At 36.1% G+C, this 19,006-nt stretch overlaps 1 protein-coding gene across 3 annotated transcripts in view; it reads left to right on the forward strand.

The window, feature by feature from the left end:
• TENM2 (teneurin transmembrane protein 2) overlaps nt 1-19,006 on the forward strand; it is a 998,550-nt gene that overhangs the window by 60,372 nt on the left and 919,172 nt on the right. For all 3 annotated transcript variants that reach the window (XM_059917647.1, XM_059917648.1, XM_059917649.1), the window contains exon 2: nt 15,474-15,749. In XM_059917647.1, the coding sequence (XP_059773630.1) occupies nt 15,474-15,749 (276 nt within the window). The remainder of the gene's footprint in view (nt 1-15,473; nt 15,750-19,006) is intronic.

Consider the following 19,006-nt stretch of genomic DNA (forward strand, 5'->3'; position numbering starts at 1 on the left):
CAATCCACCAGGAAATCCCACTCTGCTGACCAGCCCGCTGCTTCCATCTGGAATGGGCAGTGATCGGCTCTTAAAATGCATTCTGAGTGGTTGATGGGGCTCTTGCTCCCTCTCCCCAGGCTACTAACACAATTGTGCAATCTTGAAAGATGTAAATTAGATGATGTCACTCCTTTCCCCAAAAACAATGCAATAGCTTTCTATTTCGCTCTGAGTCAAAAACAGTGTCCTTAAAATCACCCCAAAGCCCTTCAGGACTCGGGTCTCGCTAATGCTCTACCCTTTTTTCTCTGAAGGTTGCACCTTTGCTCACTTCCTCCCAGCTACACAGTCCTTCTTGCTGTTCTAGAACATGCCAGGTGTGCTCCTGCCTGGGACCTGTGCACAGATGGTTGCTTCTTGCCCCGCGTATCGGAAAGCTGACTGCCTCCAGTCCTGCCAGCCTTTGCTAAATGCCCCCTTTTCACTGACGCCTTCCCAAGATCACATTATTCAAAATACTCACCAATGGCTTTCGCTACTCTACTTTCTCTTTTCTCACAGCACTTGTCACCTTTGAAGATACTAGTACTTAGTCATTACATTAACTTTTTATTGTTTGTCTACCCCAGCTAAAATATAAGCTCCAGAAGAATGGAGATCTTTATCTCTTTTGTTTGCTGACATATTCCAAGCCCTAGAATAAGGCTGAACACTTAGTCATCACTTAATAAATATTCACCAAATGAATGAATGAATGAATAGGGCTTTTTACCTTTGTTCTACTTGCCTAGAGTCCTATTCTTTTCGGTGTATGTCTCTTCACTTGCATTCGTGTGTTTGCTCCCATGAGATAACAGTATACGTTACAAATGAACGTAGGTTCCACGAGTGAGGGCACGAAAATCTCTGCTCCTGCTGCTGTTCCTAGTATTGTCTAAAACATTTTATTCAGTACCCCTATGTTCTGGCTACACCGCTAAGTGTTTTATGAGCGTAGATAACTTTGTCCCTACAGCCTTCTGAGCATAGGTATTATTAACCTATTTCATAGGTGAGAAGACTAATGCTCGGGGGGAGGGGGTCAATTAACTTTCTTGTGATCTGACCATAAATGGTGGAGTAGGAACTCAAACTCCAGGTTACTTGTTTGTGAAGTATTCTTAACCACAGGAATGTAGAGTCGTTCTCCTAGGGAGAGAAGTGCAAGGGTTTCCCGGCAGTGTATCTGTCATATAATGATTTGGTTGCATTTACTTTTTCTTTTTTAATTAAGAGTAATTTTTAGAGCGGTTTTAGGTTCACAGCAAAAGTGAGTGGAAGGTACAGATATTTCCCATATGTCTCCTTCTCCCACACACGCGTAACCTCCACCGTTATAAATATTCCCCATTGGAATGATAGACATTTGTTATAACTGATGGGTCTACATTGGCACATCATAATCACCCAAAGTCCGTAGTTTACATTATGGATCACTCTCGATGCTGTACATTCTATGGGCTTGGACAAATGTATAATGACGTGTCTCTATCATTATAGTGTCATACAGGATATGTTCACTACCCTAAAAATCCTCTGTGTTCAGCCTGTTCTTCTCCCCCTGCCCAATTCCTGGCAACCGCTTACCTTTTAACTGTCTCCATCGTTTTGCCTTTTCCAGAATGTCCCATAGTTGGAATCATACATATATAGACTTTTCAGATTGGCTTCTTTCACTTAGTAATATGCATTTAAGGCTCCTCTATGTCTTTTCATGGCTTGAGAGTTCATTTCCTTTTAGTGCTGAATAATATTCTATTGCCTGAATGTACCACAGTTTATTTATCCATTGATTGCATTTACTTTTGCTTCATGAATTTATTTCTGATTGACTGGAACTTAAATAGGCATGCAACTGGAGGCATTTCTTTGTAGTTTAACTTAAAATACAAACATAAAAATTTTGAATGACTGACAATAGAAAAATTATGATATTGCAAATATTTTAAAGTAGGGAATCGAGCTAGATTGGCCCAAGGCTCCTATTTTTAAATTATTTTAATTTTTAGGCAAAAACCTTAAACCACAGAAAAGTACAAAGAATAAAGTATATAATACTCATAATTTCTAATTCACAAATGTTACTATTTTGTGAAATTTGTTTCAAATCCTCTTTCTCCATGCCCCCCCACCCCGAACTTCATCTCCAGAAGTAATTGCTATTAAAAATTTGGTGTAGATTTTTCCAGTTCAGATTTATCCTGTTAGTGTATATGTATCTGTATATATACAGTGCACACCACTTGCTATATTTTTCTAGTTGTGTTTTTGTAACTTGACATTTGGATTTTTAGATCTATGTTTATTATGACCAAGACTGTTACTTCCAACAGTTCTCTCCTCATAAAATTGCATCGTGTGGCAAATGGTGGCCAGTGTTAAAGGTTTGCAGCTCTTCTTGCCAGTTTCTCAGGAGACTTATTTCTTCCAAAAGTAAGCAGTGTCTGAATTAAATTACTTAACACGTTTGACTTTGGTGACAGTGTTGAGTGGATAGTGTGAAGATCTTGTTTTTGAAAACTCATCAGTTGATGCCTCTAGAGACTGAAATCCCCGTGAAGTTCTTGTCTCCATTGCAGGTGAACACATCCGTCACACACTGAAAACAATGCTTGTAAGGCCCTTTGGTTGATGGCTCCATCCACTTTGGGAATATGTATTTTAGTGGTGAGATAGTCTCTGGTGTTGCTGAGACTGATTAGTTACAGCATGGCTCACACCACCAACAGAAAAGTGCTGATGGTGGAGTATTTCAGTTGTGATGACATAAGATTTTTTTCCCCCATTGGGCAAGCTTCTGCCTTCTATTCCTGAATTTCTTTTTGACTTTGAATTTATGTGACTCAACAACTCTCTGTAAGTCAACAGCTGCCAGATGCTAAATGTAATTAAGGCTTTACATGTAGTTGTAACCTACGACATGAGTTTGCAATGCAAGAAGCAAGGTGGGAAAGGAAGAAAAGGAAGACTCTTGACTCAGTTTCAATTATCCTCTCCCTGTTTAACGCATGCTAACAGGCACTAGGAAACGATGGTCTTGCTATTTTCTACAAGCTCAATGGCTGGATGCTTAACATGGTTTTAGACAAGTATCTAAATCCTAACAGTAAACGGTGACGAAGCAGTTGATTTAAGGGAACTGATTTACAAACAAGAGTATATCATTAACATTTCTCCCCCAAATATTTATTGTTACGAAGTAGACCCTCATTAGTCACTGAAGCAAAATATCTGCTATACATATATATTCACTTGGTGGTAGACCGTGATCTATCCATCTCACTAGATGTCAGACTGTAGATGAGTTAATTAACTCTTGAGATCTAGAATAATTCTTCAGTGATGGGAAAGTCAAAATGTTTTCAAAACATCAAGTGCATGACGGAGACAGGGACCTTCATGAGTGCTGAGAATGCAAATGTCATATGCCTTTGTCAAAATTTCAGTTAATATTGTTAGCTTCTCTACTGACATATCAAATCTTCTTTATATTACTTTGGGAAAGCAGGATATTACATTACATAATGGAATAAGCATTAAATATATCTAAATATACGCAGCTTAACTGGAGAAAGTATTTCATTTGTATAGTGGTAGAAAAAAATTGAGAACAGAATCATACCCATCATTTTGTAGTTATATACCTACTGGGTAACGTAATAGTAATATTCATAATAATAGCTAATATTTATTGACTACTTACTCTGTTCTACAATGTTCTACATTTATAAATATTTGTGCATCGACACAATGACCTTTTGAGGCAAGTACTGCTGTAATTTCCTCCATTTTACAGGTGAGAAAGTTGAAACATAGAAATATTAACTAGCATGATCAAAACAACAACAGTATAGTCCTGAGAGTAAGTAAAAGAAATCTCTAAGCAGCTAAAACAAAACAAAATAAGAACTAAAAAGGAGCTGAAGTCAGAAATCTGAAGATTGAATTGCAAGCTCACAGTAGGCCTTCAATGAGGGCAAGCGTTGCTCTCAGAGCATTTGGGAGATTGGACCTGAACTCAGAGCAAGAGGGAGGGCATGAAACTGAGATTCCTGCATTAAGCTGGAAATTGACAAGAGGCATGTGGTGAATACTATCACTTGGCCTGAAAGGAAGCAAATACACATTTTTCAGGAGGCAAGAATCCTCAATTTAGGCCCTTGTGATTTTTAAAAATTAAAATAAACCCATGTCAGCTAAAATTAAATCTAATTAAGTATGTAAGAAAACAGACCTTTATAATTAAGAGTGAGCAAATCAACGAACAACCAATTTTGATCTTTAAAGTCCTAAAATGTTAGAATTTGTCAGATACATACTTTAAACTGTGTATAATATGCAAATTAGCAAGTACGATTATAATAGAAAAATGGAATAGAAACACTTAGAAAGCTATATAAATTTTATAAATGAAACACATAATTGTTGAAATAAAGGTTTAGTACATGCAGTAAATATGAGATCAGGCACAATTAAAAAGAGAATTGGCCAAATGAAAAGATAACTAGAAGAAATTGGCAAGAGATGGCACAGAAAGAAAAAATGTTAAAAATATAATAGAGACACTAGGAGAGAAGGATGGTCTTAAGTTTAATTAGTGACGACAATAAAGAGCATGGGAGTGAGTAAATATTTAAGAGACGATGGCTGAGAATTTTTTAGAAGAAAGAAATCATGAATTCACAGAAATTGGAGGAACAGCATATATCAAGTAAGATTAGAACTCTAAATAGACTAATGTAACATACATATTGTAATCCCTAAAGCAACCACTAAAAAAATTATGTTAAGCGATAGCTTAAAAGCCAATAGAAAAATTAAAGTGGAATTTAAAAAACAATTATTAACCCAAGTGAAGGTAGAGAAGGAAATACAGAAAGGAACAACAGAAAAGGGACAAACAGGAAAAACAGCAAAATGGTGAACCTGAATCCAGCCATATCAATAATTACATTAATATACACTAACCATCACACCAATTAAAAGGAGAAGATTGTCTGAGTAGTTAAGTAGCAAGTTCCAAATATATGCTGTCTACAAGAGACACATTTTAAATACAAAGACACAGAACAGTTAAAAGCAAAGGAAGGAAATTAGACATGTAATATGTTCACTGTTAACAGTAAACTTAAGAAAGCTGAACAGTTTTGCATCAGACAAAATAGACTTTAAGACCACGAGTATTACCAGAGAAAAAGATGGATATTTGAAATTGATAAAAGGGTCAATTTGCCCTGGTGATAAAAAATTGTGTCTAATAATATAATTTCAAAAAGAAGCCTATGAAGAAGAAGGGGGGGGGGAGCGGAATTGACAAAAGTAAAGGGAGAAAGAAAAAATACATAATTAGTTACAGATTTAACCCTTTGCTCAGTAACTGATAGGACATCTAGACCAAAAATATCAGTAAGGATGTAGAGAACACAATTTTTAATCATCTTGACCTATGGACATTTATAGACCACTACATACAACTTTAGAATACACTCTATTTTTCAATGGTACATTCAGCAACATATACTATATTCTGGGCTACAAAGTGAGTCTCAGTTAATTTCAAGAGGGAATCCTAGAGAATTTGTTCTCTGTCCACCAAGTACTTAAGTGAGAAATCATTAATAATAAAGAAATCTAGACAAGTCCGAAATATGTGGAAATAAAACTACACACTTCTAAGTAACCCATGCATCGAAGAAGTACAAGAGAAATTAGAAAATATCTGGAATTGAATGATAATGAATGTACAACATATACAAATTTGTGAGATGCAGCTAAAGAGGGGAAGATGATAAGTTTGTATTTTTATTTAAGAAATAAAAATTGTTTTCAAATCAGTGATCTACATTTGTACCTCAAGAACCTAGAAAAGGATGAGGAAATGAAACCCAAAATAAGTAGAGATAAATAATCAAGATAAGAGCAAAAATTAAAGAAATAGAAAAGAAATGAAAATATTAAAGCCAAAAGCTGGTCCTTAGAAAAACTGATAAAATTGATAAAGCCATAGCTAGAATAATCAAGAAAAAAAAGAGAGAATACACAAATATCCCAAATCAAGGACATTGTCATAAACTGTGACAATTTAGATGAAATGGACAAATTCCTTGTAAAATATAATTAATATTAAAAAACAGATATTATCTCAAAAATTTATTAGATATTGTCTCAAAAATTTATTAGAAATAGTCACTACATATTGATGATAAAACTATAATTATTCTAAACATATATATACCTATAATATAGCCTTAAATAGAGATAAAGCAAATATGGATAAAGCTATGGGGGAAAACACCCATCATAGTAGGAAATTTCATCATATAACTTTCAATTCTTGGTAAGAGAATCAAATGGCAAATTAGTACCATGTAGAAACATTGAACACATGATTAATAATTTGGTTTAATTGACATATATAAAATCTTGCATTCAGTAATTAGAGAACAGGTGTTCTTCTCAAATACACATGAAATACTTATAAAAATTTAGCAGGCTATGAAGCAAATTTAAAAATTGTTGAAAAGTTTAGTAACATAAAAATGATGCTCTCTAGCCAAATACAATTAAATTAGAGGTCAAAACCAGAAATGTATACAAAATATCCCAGTACATTTGGAAATTTAATAAATAGGTTCAATAGAAACATGGAAATATTTAGATCTAAACAACAGTGAAAATGCTGTGAATCAAAACCTCTGAGATGCTGTGAAAGTGGTCCATAGAGAGAAATATATAGCTAAAATGCATACAATAAAAAGGAAAAATGGCCAAACACTGATGACGTAAGAAATCAAATTTTAAAGATACGGAAAAGATCAATAGACTATACTCAAAGAAGGAAAGAGAAAAGGAATAATTTGTATACGTAAGCATAAATAAACTAGAAAATATGTAGAGATAGTAGATAGAATCAGAAAAGCAAAAATTTGTTTTTTTGAAAGACAGAAACCATTATTCAATCACTGCTGAAACCAATCCAGTTAAAATAAAGCACAAATAAATGATGTCAGGAATGAAAAAAAAAAAAAAAAAGACAGCATCCTATTGATACAAACCTAGCAGAAATTTGAAGGGACTTGAAAATATTTGGATAACTTTGTGCCAATCCATTTGAAGACATAGATGAAATGGGCACTTTCCTAGAAAAATGTATTGTTCCAAAATTTCCAAAATCAACTCAAGAAAAAAAAAGAGCTAATAATTCTGTAATTTTTTTTTTAAAAAAAGCAAAGTTTCTTCATTTGTAAACTGATGATGATCATCATATTATCTACATTTGTTGTGTGATTACTATGTGGCAGGTAGTGTTCTAAGCACTTTTACCTGCCTTATCTAATTCAGTGCTCACAAGAATCTTATGAAGGCAGGTGCTATTTTTACGTCTATTTTATAAATAAGTGGAGACTCATCAGAAGTAATTAATTCTGAGAATATATGGTCAACGAGTATTTTTAAAACAGACACTGGAACTCGTACTTTAACCCTAGGCCATATACATAGTGACTATTTTACAGGGTTGCGGTCCTAATTAATTGGAAAACTGTATATAAAAGCATTTAGGACAGTGCCTGCCACATTCTGAAGTCCTCAGTAAACGTTACGTTCTCAAACTTAGAAGAGCTAGACCACTGGAGCTAACCCACTATTGTCCTTTGATTTCTTTATTTTTTCTAATTAATAAAAAAATTGTTTGGAGAAGCAGAGTCTCACAGGGTCAGATGACTGTATGCCTTTGTAATTCTCTTACATAGGATAACTGATTGGTATAGTTTTTAATACTGGAATTGATTTTTAATCTTGTTGGAATTTTCATCAGCAGAAGAGTCTCCAGCTAGCTGGAGCATTTCCTTTCTATTTCTGAACAGGCAGTTGTTTGGCAGAATGCTTTGTTGTAGTCGCTTTTGCGTTTTCCAAGTTGGGCTTTGTTCAGGTTGGAATGTGAAAATGCCATTATCAGAGGAGAATGCCACATTCACCTTTGGCTTTGAGGGGATAAAGCTTACAGAAAAACCTCAAATATTGGAAACTCTCCTCTCTTCACTAGCCTTTGGTGTTTCTTTGATCTGGAATGTATTTATTAACATTGGAATGATTCTAGTTACAAATTGGATAAGTTGTGACATGTCAGACACAGATTCAGATAGAGACCAAAATAATTATTGCGCAAGTTTAGAAATATCAAAATATGAACATTTTAGGTGCTCTACACAAAAGAAAATTTCGATTCTTAAAGTGTATATTTGAAATATAAATATTGGACCTAAATTTTATGAATAATAATGCATGTACATCTACTCTGTAGTTTTAAGCCACAGGATTTTTTGTGAACAGTTTTGTCAACATTTGGGAAACTATCTGAATGTGTAAAATCAGATGAACTTTAGAAGGGCATTAAGAGAGAGTTGATGTGAAGAATTTTAGTATACACAAGCATAAAATTTAGAATTCATAAGTTTCTTCATTGGCTTTTAAAATTGTTACCATTGCATGTACAAATATGTAGATTTTAAGTTTTTATGAAAATAATATTTTAGATAATGTTGGTAACTGATTTGGACTGATTTTTTTGTGTAGCTTATACATATCTTTAATTGCTCAAAATTTAAAGTATTGACATTCAATGTAAGATAATAATTTGGTGATATATTTTGATGAATCAAACCAAAATGAAAGTTACGTTTTATCTCTTATAATTTCGATATTTTTCTTGATAGCTTTCTATTTTGCAAAAGCTTATAGCATCCGATTAAATTACTTCACTTTCTGTGATAAAGAGAACTATAACATTATAATTTGTGTTTTTTTCTTAAATATCTGCTAAAAAGTTTGGAGTCAATATTCATTCCTGACTTTAAAATGTTGAGTCTAACATTTGCTCAAGAAAAGTGACCCATGTTTATTTACAAGAGATTCTCTTTGTCTTAGGATAAATGATCCTAGAAAAAAGGCCACTTCCAAAAGGAATCAGTGTTTAGAAAGAACCAATATTTCATGTTAAATAGTAAAAATAATTTATTGTGACTTTATCTTGAGAAAATAAGATTGATTATCAAGAGTATATTTTATTTTATGTTTAATACAATTTATTATTCCAACTGTGCTATAATTATTCAAAAGGGTAAAGAATAACAATTTGTGTGGGGCATGATATACATTTTATGGCACAATTGTATGACTGTACAACGTTACATCTTTCATTCCTAGTGGCATTTTGCAGCGTGGTCACAGGGGGTCATATTTTGCAAAAAAATATTTGATGGATTCATTAATTTTCCAAAGGGCCTCTCATTAACCTTTTATTTAAATAATTATCTTTCCTCATTCAAGTTGAGATTTTCCTGGTTCTTGGTATGATGAGTGATTTTTTTATTGTATCCTGGCTATTTGAAGTATTATGTTTTGAAAACCTGGGTCGTACTTAAATCTTCTGTTTCAGCAGGCCTCCTCTGACACCAAGCCAGTGGGGAAAGTGGGACCCTGAGGCTTGACTGCCAGGTGGAGATGAAAGTCCAGGCTCCTCACTTGACCCACTTTGACAAGGGGGGGAATTGGGGTGAAGTGGGGAGGGATGCCTCCTTGTTACTGGGCAGAGTTGGGTTTTCAGCCCCCGCACTGGGACCCGGCAGATACCAACCTGGTTGAGAGGGAGAGGGGCACCTCCTTAGAGTTCCCCGTGAGTCCTCCAGCGGTGGTGAAGCTAGATTTAACATTTATCCTCCTCTGACTCCAGCAGGGAGAGGGAGGGGTACTTCAATACCACTGTGTGGAGATGGAAGTCTAGAATCCCCTCATGGACTCCAGTGACACCTTTGCAGGGAATCAGGGAAAGAAAGCTCTTTGCCACTGGGTGACAGTGAAAGTTCCACCTCACCACTCAGTCTTCTTTGATTCCACCCTGGTGTGTTTGTGGAGGTGGGGAAGGACCCCCTCATAGCAGTAGGCTTTACTTTGGGTTTATTTTATCTGCTTCCATTGGTATTTCCAATTTGCAGATTTCTCCAGCACCACGTCTGGGATATATGAGGCAAAATGAAAACCTATGTTTTTCCTCAGGTCCCAGGACCCTAATAGATCTGTCTTCTTCTCAACCTCTTTTAGACTCATTTTATGTAGTTTTTGCATGTACTGTCCAGGGATTTTAGCTGTCTTTAGTGGGAAGTGTAGAGAGACGTGGGAAATTTTATCTTAATCTAGAACCAGAAGTCCATCATCTTTTGATCATGCCGACGTTCATTTCTATTTTCTCTTGTTAACAGCTTAATTCTGTTAAATCTTCGTTATTTTATGTCCTTGATTATAATCCTAGTGTTTTTTAGCATCACTTTTATTGACTTCATGGATATCTGCATCTTCACAAGTTTTATAATTTAATCTCAGATTGGCACCATATTACTTCCTGTTATTAGCAACTAATTGATGATATAGACATTAATACGGTGGTTGATATGAGGAGAGATACTAGTAGTAAGTGGGTGGGGATAGGTGGGGATTAATTTCGTAAGTGATCACTATTGACTAGTTTCATGTTATAGCAACTTTTGCTCTCCCGTGTGAAATTTCTTCTCTTAAACTCAGGGGATTCACATAGTAAACAGTTAGATAATAAAAGTTTTCTATATTGTACCCCCCACCCCCATTACTACGGTTAACTTTTATCTTCCTGCCCTCATAGTAAAAATCTGTTCAAATGCTGACATTTTCAGTGCTATTTGTATTCGCTGGTATTACCATGACATGATAATTCTGACTTAGCGACATATGTGCTTTTCCTACTTAAAGGTTATTTCAAAGTGCGAGAAGTTGGGAAAAACTTAGAAAATAAAGCCAAGATCACAGTGCACTGACATATCCTTCCTTAGGATTTTTTCCCCACATAAAATTAGTTGGTCAAAGGATGACTCCTGATACCTGTTGCAAAATTTTCCTCTAAAAAAGTTTTGGAAAGGATCCAAGTCATACACTGAGATTACTATTTAAAAAAAAAAAGGCAGCTTAAAGCAGAAGAGACTTATCAATGGAGTTATTTTTAAAGACTTGCGTTCTGCTATCCTGATCACCTAACAGTTTTTAGACATTGCTGTTCTCTCAGTGTCAATATTTAGACATTGATAACACCTTAAATTATAATAAAATTCCATGATATAAATATCATTGCTTTTGTGTAATCATTCTTCTATCAAAATATTGACTCTGGCCTTGCCAATGTAATATGGGGCCACCTTAAGCAGTGTATTGGCAACAGCCATAAAACACACACCCGAGATGGAAGGAGTTGGACGCATCGTCCACACCTGTTTTAATTAGTGATCTAGCAAGGTTGGAGGCAGATAGAGGGTGAATGTGTTCCATGAATGCTGCAGTATTGTGCCTCTCTTTATCCTCTGCAAGATAGTAAAGAAGGAGTGAAATGTTGATGCTTTCCACTCGAAGCCTTAGCTTGGAGAATCACACAGTGACTAGTTTCTCTCTTCTATTCAAAGCTGCCATGGAGCTTAATAAAGACATAATTATACAAGATGAATTAGAGCCAAATCAGTCTTCCATCAATAAGCAAAGTAAGTGCAAAACAATAAGTTGACATAATATTAACATTCCCCTGTACTGTTTACATGCTAAGCAAAGTGGTATAACATGAGGACTTGGTCTAAGCCAAAATACATGAAAAATGTTTGTCTGAAATAAATTCACATAGAGGAGTGCTTGGGAAGCTGGGTATGGTAAGAGCAAATGGAAGGGGAAGTGATAACTTCTCGGTGGAGTAAACTCCCAGTCCCTCGTGTCTACCACTAGGTGAACGTCTGGTGGGCAAGCTGCGACAGGATGAAGGGTTGGAGCACCGGATGACCTTTCATGGCTCCCTGGCCCTTTTCTCTATAGTATTTATCACTGTATAGATTGTACTTTTTTATGTGATTCTTTGATGAATGCCCCTTTCCCGATTAGACTGTAAATGTCACAGACTGTATTTTTATACTTCTCACTGTTATATCTCCAAGGTCTAGCACAGCACTAGGAACAGTAAATATTTGTTGAGTGATTTAATAAATGTTAGACCAGTCTTTCCTTTCTACTATATCTGTGGCTCTCCAGCTTCATATGTTAAACCAGCAAATCTGGGAAAGACTTGGTCCGAAATCTGCCCCAGGTACTTAGAGTGAGGTTTCTCTTCTGTGAGTTTTTTGAGGACAAAAAGGTACCAAACTAGGAATTGTGGGGAGCGGGTAACATTGGGGAAGTGTGGTCCTAGTGGAAGATGAAGCTGAGGAGTTCAGAAGGGAATATTTTTGAAGAAACAATTCTGTTTTTAGAGGAAAGCCTGCCTTTCTGTAAGTGTGAACTTATTTAACTTTTTCTGGTGAATTTGGTATAATACCTTCAATTTTCTTTACCATGTTTCTTGTTTGCAGCTTCAGGTTTGTAAGCTTGAAGTTGAAACTCTTGAAGTACACCTTTTTCTTTTCTAACATTGTGATTACTTGGAAAATGTATGCAGATTTTCACTGATTTATGAAGATCTCAAGTTTGTTTTAACAGAAAAATATTTTTATTTCTTATCATCAAGTAAATGTCATAACCACAGGAGGGGCACTACATTTATTCCACAGCTCCCCATGCCCTAGGCTCCCTGTCTGTGACTTCTGATACCCAGATTGAAGAGCACATGGGCTCCTCAGGAAGCTGAGGCTGCCTTTGCTCACAGGGCTGTTTCTCTTTTCCTGAGGAGGTCTTTGAAGCTAGTCCCGGATAATGAGACGTGAGAAAACCATCAGGAAAGTTGCCTTAATACATACACACTCCATTCCAAATGGCATCATAGAGCTCAAAATTCCCACATGTGGAATAAAAACATGTATGTTTTAGTTTGGGTTGTTTTCCTTTATTGGAGGAAAGGGAAGCAATATCCCTCCATGACCCTCCAGAATGAATGTGAGCTCTGAAGACAAGATGGGAGAATGCTCATATGAAATGACTTTTTCCAATGACTGAAGAATGAGAAAAGCAATGATAGAGAGAGAAGTATTATAATATCAGATATATATGAACTCAATAACTTTAGTTTTATAGACTACTGAAACTGAAATATACATTTTAGTGTACAATTAGAAGACAATACCTAATTGCCAAGGATGCAAACTGGAACAGAATACATTGGGTAGAGAATATCAGACAGCATCATGAAACTGTGCCCAGGGAATGAACACTTAGAACTGCACTGAGTGGTGGTGAAAACACCCCTCTTCCCTGGACAGGTAGCAGGAAATGACCCCGCCCCCCGCAGAAATATTTGCTTGGGTTGGCTCTCCAATGAACAGGTTTCACTCTCCAGAAACAATTGTGGCAAGTATTGGATTTGATCCCATTTACACAGTGAAATAAGCTGTGGAAGTTCAGTGTGCAGTAGAGAAGGGAAAGGAAAGCCTCAGAATAAAAACACTTGTGTCTATCACAAATTAACATTATACTAGGTTAATATAAACAGTTATTTGGGGCTTTTTAAAAATAATATCTGAGAAATGATATCATGAATGTAGATGATCATAGTGTTAATTATTTCATGAGTTTGGAGACATGAATGGCTCTAATGTAATCAATATACAGAGAGTGAGTAAGCCCATGGCTTTGGTGTTATTTAGAAGATTTTCTTCACTTATAGCATAAAAGTGCATTTCTTCATTGCATTTATTTCATTGCCCATAAATTGGGTAAGAATTAAAAAATCAAGTTTACATGTCAGTAAATACAGTGGACCACATGAGTCCATCTAATATGCAGTGAAACCTTAAAATGTCTTTTTAAGAAGCTGAATGTTAAAGCACACAAATAGATAAAGCATTCACTGTGCAAAAATGTTGCCAGATTGGTTTCTGATTGAGACCATTTGACATTGCAGAGAGAGTGTAGGCTTGGGGTCTGCAGATGTAGAGGTGATTCGTGGATCTGCCACTTGCCCAGGTGTGACCTTGGAGACAGTATTTAGCTTCGCTGTAAAGTGGTTAACACCTAAACTGCTGTGCTTTTATGAGATTTAAATGAGATAAAGCCTATTAGAGTACCTGGCCCCACGCCCAACACATGGTGGCGTAGACGTGTTCAATAAATGCCTATTCTCTGCTGCTTCCCGTCAAACCACAGGCCCACCCCTGCACTCCCTACATGTGCACACATTCACTGTCCTTGATAAAACCCACTTGTGGTTTTACATTATGTTAGCAAAAAGAAATTGATACCATTTAAAAACAATATCATATGATATCACTTATATGTGGAATCTAATTTAAAATGATACAAATGAACTTATTTACAAAACAGAAACAGACTCACAGATCTCGAAATCAAACTTATGGTTACCAAGGGGGAAACGTGGGGGGGGAGTGATAAATTAGGAGATTGGGATTAATATATACACACTACCATATATAAAATAGATAACTAATAAGGACCTATTGTGTAGCACAGGGAACTCTATTCAATACTCTGTAATGACCTATATGGGAAAAGAATCTGAAAAAGAATGGAGATATATATATATATATGACATATTCACTTTGCTCTACACCTAAAACTAATACAACATTGTAAATCAACTATACTCCAATAACAATTAATTAAAAAACAAAACAAAAGTGGACTAACTCCATCCCTAGGATGCTCATTTAATTAACACCTTACCTATACTCACTTAAAAAAAAAAAAAAAAAAAGAACAAACTTGGGTGTATGTATTATCACATATAAAACACACAGTGATTCTGAGAGGAATTTAAGAGATTAATACCCAGATTTTACAGAAGAGAAAACTGGGGCTCAAGTTGTTAAGAGAGACTTGCCACAATGAGACTTACCAGTGGAAAGCTAGGACTGGTCCCCAGGTCTCCTGGCCACCACTCCCATTTATTGGAGGATTAAGCTTCTTTGACATGAAGACAGACTGCTCAAGGATCAGATCCAGGTTTTACTACAGTCTAGATGTGTGACCTTGGGTAAGTCACTTAAATTCTCTGTTCCTCAGTTTCCTTATTGACAGAATGATTCCAGTAATATTATCATCATCATAAAGTCGTTGTGAAAATTTTAAATGTAAAATAAAAGTTGCAGAATAAAAGATGCCTGGAGCAAAGCACGTGCTTGGTATATATTAGCTCCTCTTATAAATCCAGTGTTTTTATCAGCTACATGGTGCTACCTAGACAACAGTAAATACTTAAAAATTTTTCAAGTAAAATCTGAGCATTCCGTTTTAGGATTAAAATTAATCTTAGATGTTTACTTTTTTGTTGCTCTTGTTCTCAAATATACCCCAATATCCTAAATACTCTTGCTTAGCTGTATACTACAGCAAATCCGGTATAGTTTTTGAACAGGAAAATGTCTGTCTGCTTTTTGTAAGAATAAATTTGAAGTTTGAAAGCATTTCACAAATTTTAATCGGTCTCTTTGTTGCTGTCACCCTAGGAACTAACTTCACCCTTGCAGAGCTGGGGATCTGTGAGCCCTCCCCGCACCGAAGCGGCTACTGTTCCGACATGGGGATCCTTCACCAGGGCTACTCTCTGAGCACAGGGTCTGACGCCGACTCCGATACAGAGGGAGGGATGTCTCCAGAACATGCCATCCGATTGTGGGGGAGAGGGATAAAATCCAGGCGCAGTTCCGGCCTGTCCAGTCGTGAAAACTCGGCCCTTACCTTGACTGATTCTGACAACGAAAATAAGTCAGATGAGGAGAACGGTAGGCCCGCTTCTTAAATATTTTTTAATGTTCTGGGTACTGCACAATGTGGGGCTTGGGATGTTTTTGTGTTTTAATAAAGAGGCGTATAAAAACCATTCATTTTCTTTTAACTCGACCTTGTCTACCCACGCTGAGCTGGGGCAAAATAAACCAGCACACCTCAAACACACAAAAAACGAGGAGAGAATTTTAAAATCACATTTTGATGATAGCACACTATTCAGGCGTCGTCAGTTGGTCTTATTAGCAAGTAAATTGCATTTCAAAAGAAGCAACTTGATAAACTATGACCTATACCTAGAAAGTGTCCTCTCTCCACAAGTTTCTAGGTCTTTGTATTGATTTCCCCTTCCCAGTAAATGGCAACCTGGGTTATTTTTTTTCATGAAGAACTCTTAAGAATCCTACCTTATCTTAGACTTTCATTTCCAGGCGGCAATGCCTCATATCCGTATTGGAGATCAAACTTGGAACAGATGCTCTGGAGTTTAATAATGACAAATAGGAAGAGACTTGTCTTCAAAAAAGTATTCTCTTCTATGTTTACTTTTCTCCTTGGTACCTCTGTAGGTTCATGGCTTCCCACACCTTCTGTCACAAATCACTGTTGCTTTATCCATCAGCTTTGTGGATGTGTTTTAATGAAATTTTGAAAATTAAATGCTTCCGATCATTAAGCAGTAAATATAGGGAAGCCTAAGCAAGTCATTAAAGAGAGAAGGTGCTTATTTGTGGCTTTCTTAGCAACTCAGAACCGTGTTGAGTCCAAAACATTTTTTAAAAGATAAATTGCATTAGGTACGGTGGATCTATTGAGAAAACATCAGATGCTATATGGTTTGTTATGAATATATTGTGTGTTTGCTAAAAGAATTACCATTAAAATGTTTACAGATAGATCAGTTAAGAAGGTTTCTATAAATATTATAAACCTCTACTAGAGCAGCTCTAGGTATTTTCTTGCCTTTAAAAAATAAAAGAAAGAAATTTGCAGGCAGGCAGGCAGCTTGTTGTAAATACAAAAGCATAGCTAAATATTGTTTACTCTCCAAACCATGTTGAAAATACATCATTGCCTGGGTAAGTCGCATATATTCTAAAAGATGTCACTATGTTGCATTTAAATTTATGTTTAATTGTGAAATAATTTATTCTACAGTGAGGACAAGGGGATGTGTCTTCCTTATGCCTCAGTTCAGGTAGCTAATCAAGGTGTCCTCTCAAGGAAAAATCTGCACTTGACTCCTTTTGAATTTTAACAGAATTCTGACACTCGGTACATTCAGCACTCTAAAGGTGCTTATTTGTTAGGAAATTACTTTCAGGACTTTTCATAAAGGCATACATTGAATCCATTTACTGACGTACTTTTTCCACTTCAGTGTGTGTCAGGTACTATTTAAATGGAGGCACTTTGATTGCCTAATAAATAAAATCATTTGTAATCCAAGAATTTACGGCATATCTTAAACAAGGTATTTTAGCAAATGTTCCATGGTTGGAATTCTCGCTGGTCTCGTGGGCACCATCTATAAAGAATTATTTATACATATTCCTAGAATTTGCACCCTTTCTTTTTTAAGCTGTATACATCTTAAGAACTCAACGAATAAGGGGAGATTTCCAGAGAAGAAAAGGGCAAAAAGTCTTGCCTTGAATTTACCTACAACTGTTAGGGATGAGGGGATTTTACAGGTAAAGATGTATTGGGTGGACCAACAGTAGTTGCTTTTTTCCAATATCATTTGAAACATACTCAAACAGTTTTCACCTTGCGGCACTCTATATAAATCCCTGTGTACTGATAGGAAGTAAATAAACCCTTAGATACAGTGTGGCGATTTTTCCCTGTAATGCTAGTTCTAATACAATCAGAATTGCATAAAGAACTTAGATAATGTACTTAGAACCAGGAAACAATTCTTTTGTTCCTGAATCTGGCAGAGCATGAAGGGGGAGTTCTGAAGCCAGAGTTCAAGCTTAGGTGATAGATGGTTATTTAAAAATGTACAGATAGAATGTGTTTCCTTTTCTCTTTTTAAATTTTTTCAATATTTCACAGATTCCAAAGATGTACATAATGCATGCTCTGTTCTCCTTGGGGGCCAGAAATATAAACAAGAAATTGTACACGTCACATCATAAACTCCTCAACCAAATAAAAAGTGAGGTGTGAGCTACTCTGCAGACTGAGGTGTTAACTTCAGTCAACTTCTTGCCCTTTCTTTTTGATAAATTCTATTTAGCTCCCCCCAAAAATCAATGCGTTTTCACCTCACTGGTTTTATGAAGTTTGGGAATGTATTATCATATAGATTGACAGTTGCCCCACTGGTTCCACACCACAGCGTGGACACTTACAAAGCCATCATTAATTTCTCACACCCGTACTCCGCCATGGCTTCCTCCGTAATAAACACTCTGTCCTTCAGGACCAAATCAATAACCTTTTAGGTATGCTTCTCTTGAAGAGGAAGTAACGAGAATCTATACTCTGAGAAAGAAGGCCTCTAATTCCATTTTAGATTTTAAGGATATGTGGCCATGGAATGAATCTTTTCTTTGGACCCCATGTATTTTTATTTCATTTTTATGGTGGGATCTTGGGGTACAGAGATTTTCACAGTGCTTTTTAAAAATTGCCTTAAAAAATTCCTAGTGTGGTTTTGCTAAGCAAGTCAAGACATATCTCAAAAATCAACTCGGCTTTCTGTAACCTAAAACATGGACCCAACCTTCAAACTCATGTAATAAAAATCCCTAACTGTCAACAGTTCTTCGTACATGCTGCTGTGACAAAAATGACCTACAAGTAACTGGTAACTTGAAAGTCCCATCACACCAAACACACAGGTGAATTTGTCCTTCTCCCTTTTTTTTTTTTTTTCCCGGTGTAGATTCTTCAAGGTTATCACCACACACAGCTCTGCATCTTACACATACTCCACGGCCACCAAATTAATATTGTGCTCCCTTGGATTGCTTTAAATAGATAAAACTCTCGTGTTCAGGTTATTTTATCAGGTTCTTTATCTTTAAGCTAGCGATGGCTTAGCTAGAAATGGCAGCGAGAGTTGGAAACAGCGAGGCCAAGCTTTTGCAGCTGTGAAATTTAACTGTATCTATAGAAAGGTCTTTCCCAGTGACTCTAAATTAGAATCATTCCTTTTTTGGGTAATAAATGTCCCACTTAAAATATGCCCTCTCCGAGGCCCTTTTTATCAGTTATGGAGAAAATGGGGCAGCCACTAATA

This window comes from Balaenoptera ricei, chromosome 3 (assembly GCF_028023285.1).
Source record: "Balaenoptera ricei isolate mBalRic1 chromosome 3, mBalRic1.hap2, whole genome shotgun sequence".
Classification (NCBI taxonomy): domain Eukaryota; kingdom Metazoa; phylum Chordata; class Mammalia; order Artiodactyla; family Balaenopteridae; genus Balaenoptera; species Balaenoptera ricei.